This window comes from Tachypleus tridentatus, chromosome 1 (genome assembly GCF_004210375.1).
Source record: "Tachypleus tridentatus isolate NWPU-2018 chromosome 1, ASM421037v1, whole genome shotgun sequence".
Classification (NCBI taxonomy): Eukaryota; Metazoa; Arthropoda; class Merostomata; order Xiphosura; family Limulidae; genus Tachypleus; species Tachypleus tridentatus.
The window spans coordinates 19,396,178-19,413,969 of record NC_134825.1 but is presented as its reverse complement, the minus strand read 5'-3'; the positions used below and the strand labels follow the sequence as shown (position 1 = coordinate 19,413,969).

Genomic DNA, 17,792 nt, shown 5'->3' with positions numbered 1-17,792 from the left:
TGTGATTTTCAATTTATAGCTCTTTAACCAAATAGAATTGAAGGCTATAAAAATTATGGTTTGTTTGAGCAGTGACAATTTTACAGTGAGTAATTTACATTTAATATTGTACTGTTTGAAGGTGTGTTGGATAAAATAAAGATGCCTATAGAAAATGTCGTGTCACAGTAGGATAAATTCAGGATTTTTTAAATATTGCTTTGTATAATTGAGAACATAATCCATATTTTAATAGTATATACATTTTATTAGCTAAAGTTATATGTTACACTAATTGATGTAACATAAACAAAAATAGTTTGATAAAATTTCGAATGTTAGACAAACTGTTAAAAGCAGTTAAGGATATCAAGAGTGTAAGGGTTAATAAACTCTTTATTCCACATTTGAAGAAGCTTTAAATGAAATGTACAGTTGCATTTGATTTTCTCTTGCATGCCATGGAGAATAATTAGGTGTTTAGTGCTTTTAATTCCTCCAATTCTTATTTGATCATGTTGCATTATGCATCTGTTATGTCTCAGCCAGTGATTTTGTATTGAAGGTGTTAGACCAAGTACATCATCAGGGGCTTTCTGCACTCATCCAGCTCAGAGTTTGTACACAGATTTCTGTGAAACTGCACCTTACTTTTGGTGTTTAAGAATCTCTCTTCTGCTTGCAGCAAAGCTCTCGTCATTACCACAGTATTCCACACAGTAATTTATTTTCATGACTTACCAGGTTACCCACTTTAACAGTTGGAAGTCTTTGGTCTTTAGCAATCTTTTATTCAGTTATTTGAAGTTTGATATTCCTGGCGTGAACTATTCCTTTTTTTAATAAATACCTTTTGAGCCTTCCTTGTGTACCATTTTTAAACTTCTGTACATGTGTACTGAGTTACATTCAAAATTTAATAAAACTGTTTTAATATGAATGTATTTTAATGAAATTACTATTATCCAATATGTTAGAACTGTTTTATACTATCTAAGTGTTATTCCTTTATTTTAGAAGGAAAGATTTAAAACAGCAATTAAAGCTGTAGGTTTTGCTGTTGCATGATACACTTGTGGTTACAAGTCTAAACTGTATGAGTTATTATATATGATACCATAAGAACAGAATAAAAACTGTTAGTATACAGGGTCAAATTGAAGTCCCACTTGTCTTTCATTTGTGTCTGGAAATTTTCCAAGAATTTCGCAATAAGGGTTTTGCATTTTAATATTTATAAGCTTAAAGTCAGCAACACCCACTTGCATAGTCAAAGCTGTATTGCTAAGGAACAGTTTGAAGTTAAATAACATGTTTACTGCCAACAGAGAGATTTCCTACTGTTCAGTTACAGCCAAAAGAAAGTTGTACCAGTGAAAGGATCTGTAGCATGTGATAGTAAAAAAAACTTAATCCATTGTTTTTTTAAAGTGTACCTAGTGTTTAGTAAATGTTTCACACCTTGTACATATTAGTTTGCTAAATAGCTAGGTTGCATTTAGGTTTTATGTTTATATTTTAATTAGTTATATATAATTTGTTATGAAAGCATATTTGAAAATTTTATAATTGTATAGATTTAACTCTATAATTTGACTTGTGGAAATGTCTAGGCTAGGTGACATCATTTGCATGTGCAAGCATTGGTGAAAGGATTTGTGGATGACCTTTGTCCTGTGATAACTATTACAACCACAAGTCTCAGAACGATTGGTATGGGTATTATCACTTTTATTGATAAGCAGAGATAAGGGTTTGGGGATGACCTTTGTCCTGTGATAACTATTACAACCACAATTCTCAGATTGATTGGTATGGGTATTATCACTTTTATTAATAAGCAGAGAATTACAACCACAGAATCATGTTGGCAGGAATAGATTGGCGTGTCTGCATAAGTCAATTTGCAAAGGAAAATTAAAAATAAATTAATTGAAAAGAAATTATGCGTATGAGAAGAAAAATTACAAGACAATATATAAACATGTAAAAAGTATATACATTGATAATATCTAAAGTTAATAATATAATATGGAAAATAAAATGTAAACATTTACTTTAAAAAAAACATTTGATATTCATTTAGGGGGTTCTAGAGATTGTGCAAAAGAAATTTGAAAACTACAAGGTAATGAATATCATTTTTATACTTGAAATGAAAATCACATTGCCTGTGAACAATTCTGATTCTGAATACATATACTACATTAAATAATTGTTTTATTAAAAATAGTAGAAAAATTCTTGTTTTTCTAAAACTGCATAATTTTAGGATTGTGCAAGACAAATTTAAAGCTATTTCATCAACTATCTTCATTTTCGTAAAGAACTTTTGTGGAGTTGCATACCTACTTGAAATGTAAGTAGGTTGTAGTCATATGGTTAAACAGATGGTACTAAAATGGATAAATTTATGGCTTCAGACTTGGTTTACTATATTTCTTTAGGTGCTGACAGGAATCCTCTACTAGTTCTTTGTTCATTACAGAATTGGATACATTCTCACCTATCCTGGATTATCTCAAAGCTAGGAAGTATGACAAATTTGCTTAACTCTTTGATGGTGGTGGATTTCCTGAACTCTTTTTCATATTATTCCCTTTAATAATCTGAATAGACTGGCACACCTTTCCCTAACATTCTCTGATAGATTGTTTAGGCAGAGTATTCATGATGAAATATGAAGATGAAAAGCGGAAGACTTTCGAAAAAACGTTGTCCTCTACACAACAGGCAGTTGCTGTCCTTTCTGCAAAGTTTTCCTAACATGTTTATTCATCTCTCATATTTTCATTCCTGGCCATGTATCCATCAAGCAAACTTGATAACACAACAGTTTAATTGAGCCTTCGCTGTCAACAGCTTTACCCTATGTGGACTACATCTCTTATCATTTGAAATGAACAAAGTCTAAAGGTTGCTTGTGCATAACTTGAAATTTCTGATTGGCCATTTTGTTTTTTATGCTGTAATTTGAAGGAGTAACTTATCTTCATAAGTATTGGCTACAATTGTATTTCACACTATTTCCTTTTTCAAAAGAATGACCTGCCAGTGTGTAATTTTAGAATTACCTACATTTTACTTTAATTCTATTGATGTAATATCGAAATCATGGCAAATAAATTTTAATATGGTGCTTGCTTAGTATCACACTAAAATTTTCTCAACCCAAACCAGCCGTTTTTACATATATTTGTCTCTGCAACTGGGTTTTCTCGTCATCACTGATTAGTGTCACACTGTCACCGGTAATGATGAACTGTCTAGAGATTGACCTTGTTTTTAATTCTTTACAGGATGTAGGCATTCTTTAACCTTTTTCTTAAAAAATCTTATTTTTGCTTTTTAGTCTCTTTCAAGGCAAAAATGAATGAAACTGTGTCAAGAGTTTGTGTTTATCGTGCATATCCAATCCATCTAAAGTTTATTCTCCAGTTTAAAAATTTTTTGTTTTGGCAAAATATTTAAGATATATGTATGGTGGTCAACAGCTTAAGCTTTAAAATAATTAAAAGTAATCTATGTCTGGGTTAAGTGTCTTTTGTGGAATCTTTATTTTTTGATAGGTACTGGAATGGCATATGCTTTTGTGGACTACGATGATCGTAGAGATGCTGAGGTAAGTCAAACATTTTGTTAAACACATTTTTATTAATTATTATTAATGAAACAAATTGTTTTATTTAAGTTGTTATTAACCTTGGAACACATATCAACAGAAATATAGGAATTACTGGTATGTTATAAAGATTTCCAAATAACATGAGCAGTGACTTTTGGGAAGAAATGCTGAACAATATTCAGTTACAACTTGTATTCTTTTCAATTTTTACTTTACCTAATTCCTCAAAATATCAAATGTTTTGAACTCAAAAGTGAAAGTTAAACAAGTAGTGTTAGGTTGGAAAAGACTTTCTGTTGTCTATTAATACTTCAGCTTTATGTTCTTAGTGGGTCAGCTGTATTTTAGAGGTTTTAGCACACAGATTTGAAGAAGTCAAATGAAAATTGAAACCCCCACAGTATATATACACGTTGTGTAAATGAAAATTGAAACTCCCACAGTATATATACACGTTGTGTAAATGCCTGTAAAATCAAACATTATTTTGGTTTCTGTGCAGTATAAGTTTGCTTGAAAAAGTTTATAGCCTTTTAAGTCATAAAATACAAAAATTCATAAACAGTTTATATATTATCTTTTTAATGAAAATCTAATAGGAAGTGATAGCTTTTTATTGTTTGTTTATATTCCTTTAGCTTTTGTTAGGATTAGACTTTGTTCTTTAATAAATGTATTGACATTCAGTACAGGTTATTAAAAATTAAATTGATGGTGAATCAACTACATAACTACGTACTTTTATTGTAGCTCGTATAAAATAAAATCATAAAACTTTGCATGTGCATTTCTCAATTTATGTAATAATTAGTTTTGATTATTCTGATACTGTTCAAAAGAAGGAGAGGAGAAAGACAGACAGACTCCAATCATTTCTGCTGCATTCAACTGACCATGCAGTGCCATGAACCAGTGTTCCTAGTCAAGAGAGTGACTGACATGCCTTTAGCCAATGAGTCATGACTAAGCCTTGTCTACCAAATTGACCATGCCTTCCTGTTTTGACTACTGTGTTTGAAAAGAAAATGAAAGCCCTTCTGACCCGAATCATAACTAGAACTCGCATAAAGCTACTAAGTTGAAAGCCATCACCAGACCAGACACAGCTTTTATCCCACATTTGTTCATTTGACTGGCCTTGTGTATGTGGTACCGTGCTCTCTGTATTCTTTAAATGCTGAGGCTCTAAAACAAAGTTCACTCCTTCTGAGAATATTTTATTAGTATGCAGCTTTTTTTTGATTCATACCCATACAACATTAATTACTTAGAAGTTAAAAAATTGAGGCCATGTCTCGTAAAAGATAGTCATCCATGAAAATCCAGTAGTTGGTCATTTCATTTTCTTGTGATCCAGCTTTGCCAGACCCCAATTTTAAACAAAAAACAAACTGAATCATGAAATACAAAAACTAGCTGTATCTTCACATAAACTAAATTTTTGTGTATATATAAATAACAAAACATTTTTGCTTTTCTTTTTACAAGCAGTATAGAACCTATTTATTACACAAAATTATCAAGTTGGCACTGCATTGGTTTTAAAGTAATTAAATATCGGGAGTACTGGGTGCAATTTAAGGGTGAATTGTTAGTCTTCTGATACTGGAGGCTAAAGTGATATAAAACATCCTTATATGTACTTTCATGCAGTTAAAATAGGATGTTTGAAAAAAAAATTGAATATTGGTAGTTTTTCTACTGAAGCTGACTTGAAAGAAATATTACCAGCCTGCTTTACCTCTTTATTTTCTTCATACAATGTCTTATTTTAATTTGTTAGTGAGTTTAGGTCAAAATGTTGACCAGCTTAAAATAAGACAGTTTTTTTAAGAGGTTTGTCAGGTAGTTGTAGTGGTACTTTAAATTTACATGCACCATTTAAGTAAGCCCACTTAAAACACATGGTATTCTAATTTTTATGAACTTTATAAAATTAAGAAAGTATAATTTTTGTGTACCTCAGGTCTTATGCTTGGATTTATTTTCAAATTGGTAATATTATTTAGTTGTAAGTTGTTTGCAACTATGCTAGCTTAATGTGTAGCATAACCATAACATTCAGCCTGCTGGTCAGTGACAAACTGTAAGAAAAAGCTTTTATGATTATACCTTGTTGCTAACAGAGCTTTTGATCATTAACCCAAGAACACCTCATGAAGCTAGCCATGCATTAGTGATATTACCAAGCACTGAAGCAAAATTGTCACATATAATGCTTCAAACTTAACATATTTGGCCAATGTAATTATTACTCTTTAAGAATTTGAATGATATATATTAATATACCTAATGCTATAATAGACCAAAATCCATACTGAATTATATTTTATACTGTAGGTTATTACATGTTACAGAAACACAAAAATGCATCTTTAGTATATGGCACGTTCCAGCTAAATGCGTAAGAAACAGTAGCACTGTTTGTTTGTGTGACCACTAGTGTATCTGGTCCAGTTCAATTTTTATCTAAATTATGCAAAAAGTAAAAGAACTTCTTTCAAAGGTTTTAATATCATAAGTTATGTTTTCATCTAAACATAGGAAAGGAATCATAATGCTCTATAAATCATGAAATGGTGAGTATAAAAAAAAAAAAAACTAGACTAAAGCCAACCTTAAAAAAACCACAAGCCTTTTTTACCTATTTCAGGATGAGAGCCAGCTAGAATCTACTATTTTGAAATTAGTTATAATAATTAGTTGCATGGTGTTTGCAACTCTTTGGTATTTTGTTTTAATTGTTTTATTTGTACATGCATTTATTGTTTTTTAATGAAAAAATAGGGTTATTAATATGCAGATTTATAGTAAATTTCTTAAACCTCATAAAACACACCAAAAGACATGTTATTGCTAAAGATTTACTTAATTTGTCCTGACATTTGTGTACTTTTGAATAACCAGCTGAACAAATATTCTTTATTACTGTTTTTCATTCTGTATCATTAATAATACAGATGAAACTAGCTTCACCTTATTTTATTTTTATGACTTAAAATCCCAGATTCATATAACATTTTTATACCACAAGTTTATTCTTGTGTACCCAAGGTAACACAAGTAGTTTCATAGTGATTTTGAATTTGACTAAATCTTTTCTATCAAAAAGTTAGTCAATCATCAATTTGTTTACCTAATTATTTTTACCTGATTTTTTTTTATAATTAAGCTTTAAGAATTATATAAAAGCACTAAATTTTCATATTTCAAGTAAGTAGTTGTTGAAACTAAATATGAAGCATTTTGCAGCTTAGACTTGCAACTTTCAAATCTCGTTCAATATTGCTGGGCCTGGCATGGCCAAGTGGTTTGTTAACTTAACTCCCATTGTTGGTTTGATTCCCCATACTGTCAAGCATGCTCATCCTTTCAACCATGAGGGCATTGTAATGTGACAGTCAGTCTCTCAGTTTGTTAGTAAAAAAGTTATCCAAGAGTGCCAATTCTGCATCACACCAAACATGCTCACACTTTGTGCTGTGAGGGCAGTGTAAATGATGGTCAGTCTCACTGTTTCTTGGTAAAAGAGTAGTCTGAGAGTTGGTGGTGAGTGGTGAGGACTAGCTGCCTTCCCTCTAGCCTTTCATTGCTAAACTGGAACAGCTAGTGCAGGTAGCTCTTCTGTAGCTTTGTGTGAAATTCAAAACAAACAGTATTACTGAGATGTATATTTAGGCACGTTGTTTGGTTTCTTTGATTTCTGCTATCAGTTTAGGGTCAGATATAGCATTATACAAGTAATAATAATTATTATTATTATACACATAAATAATATTCATCACAATATATATATATATATGAATGACAGTTGTATGTGTATACATTATTGTGCAAAAGTGTTAGAACAAGAAAATATTTTGTCATTCTTTCCATTTGATACAGCGAATTCTTCCATGCCATTACTGAATGTAACTTTCAACATTATGATAATGCTTCACTGATACCTGTTGACAACTGAATGAGCCAGGGTGAGAATTCTTATTCTTTAGAATTCCCATATACTTGTGTCAAGGGCATTTCATGAGGGCTGTGCATAAATGAACATATCAATCAAATTTAGGGTTCTAAGTAACTGTCATAGTGCCCTATGCAGTGTCATAATTTTATAGAAAGGACCTAGCATATGGTACTAGTATGTTAGAAGAAACCAATTTAACAGCACTCCACAAATAAACCTTGATAGAAACAGTGTATAACAATATAAAGTTTTATTTTTTTGCCATGGCCAAAAAAAAATCACAATTGTCAGTAGAGCAGAGAGTTCACATGATGCTGGTTGGACTCTGTCAAATTGTTGCATAATTTAAATGCTCTCCAAACATTGTCATGTACATCATGAGATTGAGACAGATAAGTCTGAAATTAGGAAAGAAAGAGGCAGAACACCCAAACTGAATCTTACTGATGTTAAGTAACTTTGTTTATTCAGCCTTTGGGACAGAAGGAAGACTCTAATCTCAAGCACAGATAAACAACCATGTACCAAATGATAGAAAAGTGTCCAAATCTGCAGTATCAAGAAGACTCAACTAGAGTGGAATGTTTAGTTGTGTAGAAGTTTTAAAAAAACAACTTTATTTCAATCTCCAAATGCTGTCAATATACTGAACTTTGATAAAAAGTAGAAAAACTGGACTGTGTGGAAAAGGGTGTTATGGACAGATAAGTTGAAGTTTGAAATATTTGGTTCAAAGTGTAAGTTGTATGTCTGGTGAAAGAAAGCTGAAAGATAGCATCTACCATAAAGCACGGGGAGGTATAGTGATAGTTGGTGGGGGATTCTGCTAAGGCAACAAGTGATGTTTGTTGAAAGATGGAATAATGTACCAGTGTCAGTACCATCAGATACTGATTCATCATTGTATACCCAATGGTTTGCCTATTGACAATGGATTCTACCACCATGACAATAATGACCTCAAACACTCATCCAACTTATGTAGTAGTTACTTAACCAAAAAAGAATTTGCCAGAGTCATTCAAATAATGCAGTGGCTTCCACAGAGCCTTAATCTTAACCCTGTTAAGCAGATCTCAGATTTAATAGGTCAAAAATTTGACAAATCATGGCATTGTGAGCCACATTTAGTACACAGCAACCATAAGATATGGCTGTGCCTCGTATATCCAAAATCCTATGTCAAAGCATTTATTTTGTATGGATGGCTATAAGCCACGCTTTCACCATGTACCACTTGTGGATCACAGGTGGAATGTTATAATAAGTCAAGTTAATTAAAATAAATTTGTCTATACCTCTATAGTGCACCTATTCTTCATGTACTTTGCAAATGTTGAAATAATTTTTTATATACCACTTTTTTAGTAAAAAGTATGCAGAAAAATGAAATGTTGCCATAAAGAAAAGTATGTGTGCATTCTGAAAGAGACAAATATGACTCTTTTAGCCTTTTCAATGTATTTTACATCAGGAAGTAGAAAATATAGTGCAGACAATCCAACACATTTTCAACTTTTTTGACTGTATGAAGGATTGAAAAACTATTTGGTAATAATAAACATTTTTCTTTATTTTAAGACCAAGTGGGTAATATGTGTGTTAATACCAAAATGGATTTTTTTAACATTTATTTACTAAAAACTTTTTAGATGCTGACACTGTAACATTAGTGGTTTGTAATCTGATTTAAATATTAAGCTTAATACATAAATTTAATGTAAAGCTTATCTGAAACACTACTTGGTTAATCTTGTTTTTCTTTTGGTTACAACTCTGTCATAAATCTCCTGCTTTAAACTATTTTGTTATTTTAATAAACTTGTACGAATGAATAAACACACACCTTTCTAACAAATCAACATAAATATTGAGCATTCAGCATGAACACAGTAATTGGCCTAATAACAATCAGGTGATAATTTTATTGCTAGGTGACAGTGTATATTGTTGAGCATGAAAGTGTTCTCAACAGAGTAACAAAGGAGTAAGCCTTTTTTAATTTGTGATATATTACGTGTACACAGAGATTTAGCTTTATTGGAAAATTTCATGCATAAACTGATAATTACTTGTAATAATTAGTAAGGTATGAATCTTGTTTCTATTTTTATAGACCCTTAAGACTTTAAGGACTAACATTAATTGAGGTTGGCTTATGAACTTTATGCATTGCGAGAAGTTCGGGTTTACTTGGATAGCAGTTTGTTTGGTATCTTAGTATAAGGTAGCCAGTAGTGTTTAGAGCATTAGAATCTGTGAATTTTTCAGTGGATCATTTTTTCACTAATAAATTTTGTAAAAATGTACAAATTAAAAAGACAAATGTGTAAGTTGTTTCAAGCTAGATCAGGTAATAAAGGTAGTGCCTACAAGTTTCACAGTTCTAGCAACAGTCATGAAAATAAAACTGACAAAAGCAGTGAGCTTATTTTTTTCTAATGTTCTGTATTTTTATTATACCAAAATTTTACAGTAATTATGTATTTAATGTAATTGAAATTAGAGAGAATGCAGGGCATTTAATACTGTAAACTAAATGAAGTATTAGACACAGCTTAACAGTTTTGTTTCGTTTTGTTTTTTGCTTTACAGTTTGGTACTTAAATGAATGACGATCACTTCAGATGTGTTTTAGGGGCAATGCTTGCATGTCTGTTTTTGTAAGATTTATGGAAGTTGTAGTTCTTATTTTTTAATATAGTTTTTGCAAGATTTGTTTAGATGTCTTTAATCTTGCATTTTTGGCTTAGTAAACAAGTATGCAAAATTAGGTTAAGATCTCATGTTAATTTTGACTGGCTAAGTTTTCTTTAATTTTATTATGAAGGATGCAATTAGATACGAGAATGGGCGTGAAATGCGAGGCCAGAGCATGGTTGTGGAGTGGGCAAGAGGTCCATCTTATCGTTCATCTGTGAGTACTAATTTTTACAGTAACTATAATTATATATATAGAAAGATATATATTCATTAGCATCACAAAGCATTTGAAATTAAGGTGAATGTGAATTAGTTAGAGCTTTTGGAAAATAAAAATATTATGCTGATTATGAATCAGTAAAGATATATTAACAAAAAAGATCATTTAATAATTTCAATCAAATATCTGTTATGATTAGTATTGGTGCTGCTTTTAATAACAACTGGTAGTATGCCGTCTAGTTGTAACATGTCAGTAATTGTTAGTGTAAAAGATATGATCAGATCTGTCATTTACATACTGATCTGTGAGACTGACTTGGTTGATGATGAATACTGTTAGAGGCATGAAGAGTATGATTTGAAATCCAAAAAGAGCCTTCTGGTGGATCACCTGGAAGTAATTGGTAATTTTAAAATGAAGTGTAAAATTTAGAAATCATTTCAAAGAGAACAAAGTTTCTACTTTTTATATGATTCACAGTCATTTGAAAATTGTATGTATTTAAGTCACGAATATGCAATAAATTTCATAAAATAAACTTGTGTCGTAGAGGAACCAAATAACAAGCCACTCAGAAGTTTTATTTTAAAAACAGTTATGTTAATGGTCATTTTGTTAAAGTTATGCTGTGTACTCACTGAAATAACTGTATAAAAAAACTGCTTAACTCATTCATGACTATTTTTGGACATGTGAGCCAATCTTGGCACACAGCAAGCATAAGATATGGCTGCACCTCATATGTCCAAAATTGTATATGGAAGCATTTATTTTGTATGGATGGCTATAAGCTACACTTTCCATCATGTACCACTGGCAGAACGTGGGTGGTGTGTTGAAAGAACAAATGAAATAAAATATTTTTGTGATTAGCATTTCAATTAAGTATGGCTGTTAAAGTTTAAATCACTAAAGACAGGACATCGTGTACTATTGGTTTTGCATTTAAGAGAAAGCTGATAACGTAGTCATTCTGGCATAAAACATGAAGACATAAAATTAATATTATCTAATTCAGGATTCACAATGTGATTTCCCCTACCCCTGTGGGCATAGCAAAGATAACTTACTTGACAAATGTTCCTATGTCATAATTAGAGGAATCTTATGTAAATACATTAATCTGTTTGCAGTGGGCTCTGTATAATATACACACTTGCACACATATAAGTTTTGATTGTCTTTTCACAAAAGTTGGTAGATTCTTAGAAAAGATTACAAGTGTTTGTACACAAAATCAGATTTTTTTTAATGAAGTATTTTTTACAGAAAATTTATTTTTAGAAATATCAGGTCTATTTAATTACTAGTCTCTTAAAAATCCCTACATACATTTCAAACATTTGTTTTTCTAAGATTTTATATTTTATCTTCTGTTATTTTCTCTCTCCTGTGTGGGATTTGTTAACCAAACTCATAACCATGAAAAAGAAAAATGTAGATTGATTTTTTCATGCTAGAATGGTCTGACGTGATCAGGTGGTTAAGGTACTCAACTGGTAATCCAAGGGTTGCAGGTTCGAATCCCCTTCACACCAAACATTCTCGCCTTTTCAGCTGTGGGGGCATTATAATGTGATGGTCAATCTCACTATTCATTGGTGAAAGAGTAGCCCAAGAGTTGGTGGTGGGTGGTGATAACTAGCTGCCTTCCTTCTAGTCTTCCACTGCAAAATTAAGGACGGCTAGCACAGATGGCCTTTGTGTAGCTTTGTGCAAAATTCAAAATAAACCAATCATGTTAGAATGAAGACAAATTATAACACAAAAATACAAATGTTTAGTCCAAGTATCCTAAGTCTTGTAATGTTTTATGTTTATTTTTTATTATATTGACTTTCCAGTGGTGTCTGGCTAACATTACATAACTTGTATTGATGCAGTGCATGTACGATGGTGCTACCATATCCACTAACATAAAATTGACTTTGTATTTACAAAGTGACTCTGTCTTGGCTATATTTTACTGTACTAGTATTTTGTAATGTATAGTTAGATTTCTATTATATATGTATATGGATCATTACTATTTAGAAACATGCTAGTAAACTTATTTTGTAATGTATAGTTAGATTTCTATTATATATGTATATGGATCATTACTATTTAGAAATAAGCTATTAAACTTATTTTGTAATGTATAGTTAGATTTCTATTATATATGTATATGGATCATTACTATTTAGAAATAAGCTATTAAACTTATTTTGTAATGTATAGTTAGATTTCTATTATATATGTATATGGATCATTACTATTTAGAAATAAGCTATTAAACTTATTTTGTAATGTATAGTTAGATTTCTATTATATATGTATATGGATCATTACTATTTAGAAATAAGCTATTAAACTTATTTTGTAATGTATAGTTAGATTTCTATTATATATGTATATGGATCATAACTATTTAGAAATAAGCTATTAAACTTATTTTGTAATGTATAGTTAGATTTCTATTATATATGTATATGGATCATTACTATTTAGAAATAAGCTATTAAACTTATTTTGTAATGTATAGTTAGATTTCTATTATATATGTATATGGATCATTACTATTTAGAAACATGCTATTAAACTTATTTTGTAATGTATAGTTAGATTTCTATTATATATGTATATGGATCATTACTATTTAGAAACATGCTAGTAAACTTATTTTGTAATGTATAGTTAGATTTCTATTATATGTATATGGATCATTACTATTTAGAAATAAGCTATTAAACTTATTTTGTAATGTATAGTTAGATTTCTATTATATATGTATATGGATCATTACTATTTAGAAATAAGCTATTAAACTTATTTTGTAATGTATAGTTAGATTTCTATTATATATGTATATGGATCATTACTATTTAGAAATAAGCTATTAAACTTATTTTGTAATGTATAGTTAGATTTCTATTATATATGTATATGGATCATTACTATTTAGAAATAAGCTATTAAACTTATTTTGTAATGTATAGTTAGATTTCTATTATATATGTATATGGATCATTACTATTTAGAAACATGCTATTAAACTTATTTTGTAATGTATAGTTAGATTTCTATTATATATGTATATGGATCATTACTATTTAGAAACATGCTATTAAACTTATTTTGTAATGTATAGTTAGATTTCTATTATATATGTATATGGATCATTACTATTTAGAAATAAGCTATTAAACTTATTTTGTAATGTATAGTTAGATTTCTATTATATATGTATATGGATCATTACTATTTAGAAATAAGCTATTAAACTTATTTTGTAATGTATAGTTAGATTTCTATTATATATGTATATGGATCATTACTATTTAGAAATAAGCTATTAAACTTATTTTGTAATGTATAGTTAGATTTCTATTATATATGTATATGGATCATAACTATTTAGAAATAAGCTATTAAACTTATTTTGTAATGTATAGTTAGATTTCTATTATATATGTATATGGATCATTACTATTTAGAAACATGCTATTAAACTTATTTTGTAATGTATAGTTAGATTTCTATTATATATGTATATGGATCATTACTATTTAGAAATAAGCTATTAAACTTATTTTGTAATGTATAGTTAGATTTCTATTATATATGTATATGGATCATTACTATTTAGAAATAAGCTATTAAACTTATTTTGTAATGTATAGTTAGATTTCTATTATATATGTATATGGATCATAACTATTTAGAAATAAGCTATTAAACTTATTTTGTAATGTATAGTTAGATTTCTATTATATATGTATATGGATCATAACTATTTAGAAATAAGCTATTAAACTTATTTTGTAATGTATAGTTAGATTTCTATTATATATGTATATGGATCATAACTATTTAGAAATAAGCTATTAAACTTATTTTGTAATGTATAGTTAGATTTCTATTATATATGTATATGGATCATTACTATTTAGAAATAAGCTATTAAACTTATTTTGTAATGTATAGTTAGATTTCTATTATATATGTATATGGATCATTACTATTTAGAAATAAGCTATTAAACTTATTTTGTAATGTATAGTTAGATTTCTATTATATATGTATATGGATCATTACTATTTAGAAACATGCTAGTAAACTTATTTTGTAATGTATAGTTAGATTTCTATTATATATGTATATGGATCATTACTATTTAGAAATAAGCTATTAAACTTATTTTGTAATGTATAGTTAGATTTCTATTATATATGTATATGGATCATTACTATTTAGAAACATGCTAGTAAACTTATTTTGTAATGTATAGTTAGATTTCTATTATATATGTATATGGATCATTACTATTTAGAAACATGCTATTAAACTTATTTTGTAATGTATAGTTAGATTTCTATTATATATGTATATGGATCATTACTATTTAGAAATAAGCTATTAAACTTATTTTGTAATGTATAGTTAGATTTCTATTATATATGTATATGGATCATTACTATTTAGAAATAAGCTATTAAACTTATTTTGTAATGTATAGTTAGATTTCTATTATATATGTATATGGATCATTACTATTTAGAAATAAGCTATTAAACTTATTTTGTAATGTATAGTTAGATTTCTATTATATATGTATATGGATCATTACTATTTAGAAATAAGCTATTAAACTTATTTTGTAATGTATAGTTAGATTTCTATTATATATGTATATGGATCATTACTATTTAGAAATAAGCTATTAAACTTATTTTGTAATGTATAGTTAGATTTCTATTATATATGTATATGGATCATTACTATTTAGAAATAAGCTATTAAACTTATTTTGTAATGTATAGTTAGATTTCTATTATATATGTATATGGATCATTACTATTTAGAAATAAGCTATTAAACTTATTTTGTAATGTATAGTTAGATTTCTATTATATATGTATATGGATCATTACTATTTAGAAATAAGCTATTAAACTTATTTTGTAATGTATAGTTAGATTTCTATTATATATGTATATGGATCATTACTATTTAGAAATATGCTATTAAACTTATTTTGTAATGTATAGTTAGATTTCTATTATATATGTATATGGATCATTACTATTTAGAAACATGCTAGTAAACTTATTTTGTAATGTATAGTTAGATTTCTATTATATATGTATATGGATCATTACTATTTAGAAATAAGCTATTAAACTTATTTTGTAATGTATAGTTAGATTTCTATTATATATGTATATGGATCATAACTATTTAGAAACATGCTATTAAACTTATTTTTCTTAAAATGTAGAACAATACATAAAGAATAAAATTCTCTTCCAGCTACAACCTTTGAATTCAGTTCCTACTGAGCATAAGTTGCTAAACCATTTAAAATTTTGTACGTAGACGATATGAAGCAAAATATTTTTTTTTGTTCATTATATACAGTTGAATAACCAAAAAAATCATAAAAGTACTATCAGTAGTGGGGAATTCCACTGTAATTTATTCGTCTTAACAACTAAGTTGTATTCAGGTCTTAAAAAAACAAGAAACTTGGAGCAGACTGAAAACACAATCTACCTCTAAAATCTTGGTTCAAAAGAATGTAGTAGCCTTTTTACAAATCAAAATGACTGAGAAAACCATGAGGGTGATATTCTGAGCTTCTGATTGGTTAATCTCATGTCGTATACATAAGTAGATGTATATAAAGGACTATTTCCAAAATGGAAAAAAGGTGAATGAGGGCTACTGCATTTTATTCACTAAATATAGCAATAGGTCAGCAAATAGAAAAGATAAATGTTTTTATTTCATATTCTGGCTTTTCAATATTGGTAATTTTAGTTTCTAATTGATACAAAAACTTTTACATCACAGACATCTAATTTTAACCAGTTGCATTCAACATACCACACGACACACACAAATCTATATTTAGGTGTTGTTTTTTAGTATTTAATTTTAAATTAAGAAATTAGCTCATGGAAATTATAATTCAGATTTCAGTGATTTATAATATGATATTTATTGACAAAAATAAGTGGTATTTCAATCAAATTTTGAATGCAAGTTAATCATGATGTAGCTTTTGACCCTTGACCTGTCAGGAAAGGATTAATGAAGAAAGTGTAACCACAGTACAGATTATGAAGCAATACTTTTCTGAAGGAAATTTGTTAAATATTATGAAAGATACAAAACTTCTGTTGTTGGTGAGATTTTGAATACCAATGACAGTTCCCTAATATTAGACTAACTTGTATTGAAGAACTAATGTTTATAGTAATTCAGTATTTATTGAGTATCTTCACACAAGGTTTGGTGAGCTCTTAGTTAACAGAACATATTGGTTGTATCCCAAGAGTGGTATTTGGGTTAAATATTTCTACTGAAGATTTGTCTCTGAATACAAGTGTTACTTGCACACTGACTGGTGTGAGTGCAAAGTGAGTTTCATTGTTGAGAATAAAAATAATTTCTACCCTTATGAATATTAAAAGTTTCAGTGCAAATTTGTTATATCACTGTATTCTTTCTTAACTATGCTGTCAATCTATTTAACCAACCTTCTAACCACTACAAAAAACAAATCAATGTAAATTACCTTCTTTATAGAATGCGTGTGGATTGTAAAAGAAAATTACATTTATTTATCCTTAATGCCTTCAGGCATGTAACATTTTATATCTGTTTTCATTTAATATTAATGTTTATTAGTCCTTGAACTGTTCTAACTGCAGTGAATAGCAATTATTCATCTTAAGGAGTGAGGATTTGGGGTAAACAGAATTTTAGGTTCACTCCACATTGTATAACTAAATTTGCTCCTCATGTAAATCAAGGCAGAACCTTTTCTCTCAAGTTTCCTTCATCTAACTTAAGTTTTAAATTTTTACATTTTAGTTACTTTCAATTTAAAAAATTGCTGAGACATTTGTACTCGGTTGTTGCTGGACATAGCAACCTTTTAAAACTTTGCACGTGGAGGGTATCAAAAACATTTTTTTTAGGTTTTGGTTATTCAACTGTATCTAAGTAACTACATTGATAACATTGAATTCCACTGTAATTTATTAAGCTTGCTAAGGATTATTTAGATTTTTAAAAATGTGAAACTGAGCAGACTAAAGATCCAACCTGTCTCATTGAAATCTTGGATCGAAAGAACATGGAAGTTTTTCAAAGATTAAAATGGTGGAGAAAACCAGTCTTGGGACATTCTAAGCTGTTGATTGGTTATTCATGTGTCAGACTGTAGAAAGTGTATATAATGGACCGTTTTAAAAAATGGAAAGAGTGGAACAGGTCCACAGTATTTCATTCAGTACATAAGCCATATCTCA

At 28.9% G+C, this 17,792-nt stretch overlaps 1 protein-coding gene across 2 annotated transcripts in view; it reads left to right on the top strand.

Annotated features, from left to right (window-relative positions):
- Positions 1 to 17,792, top strand: part of LOC143244165 (uncharacterized) — a 48,745-nt gene that overhangs the window by 16,094 nt on the left and 14,859 nt on the right. Inside the window, exons 2-3 of one of the 2 annotated variants that reach the window (XM_076488347.1) lie at positions 3,549 to 3,601; positions 10,396 to 10,482. In XM_076488347.1, coding sequence (XP_076344462.1) covers positions 3,549 to 3,601; positions 10,396 to 10,482 — 140 coding nt within the window. The remainder of the gene's footprint in view (positions 1 to 3,548; positions 3,602 to 10,395; positions 10,483 to 17,792) is intronic. The other variant, XM_076488354.1, reaches the window with a different exon arrangement.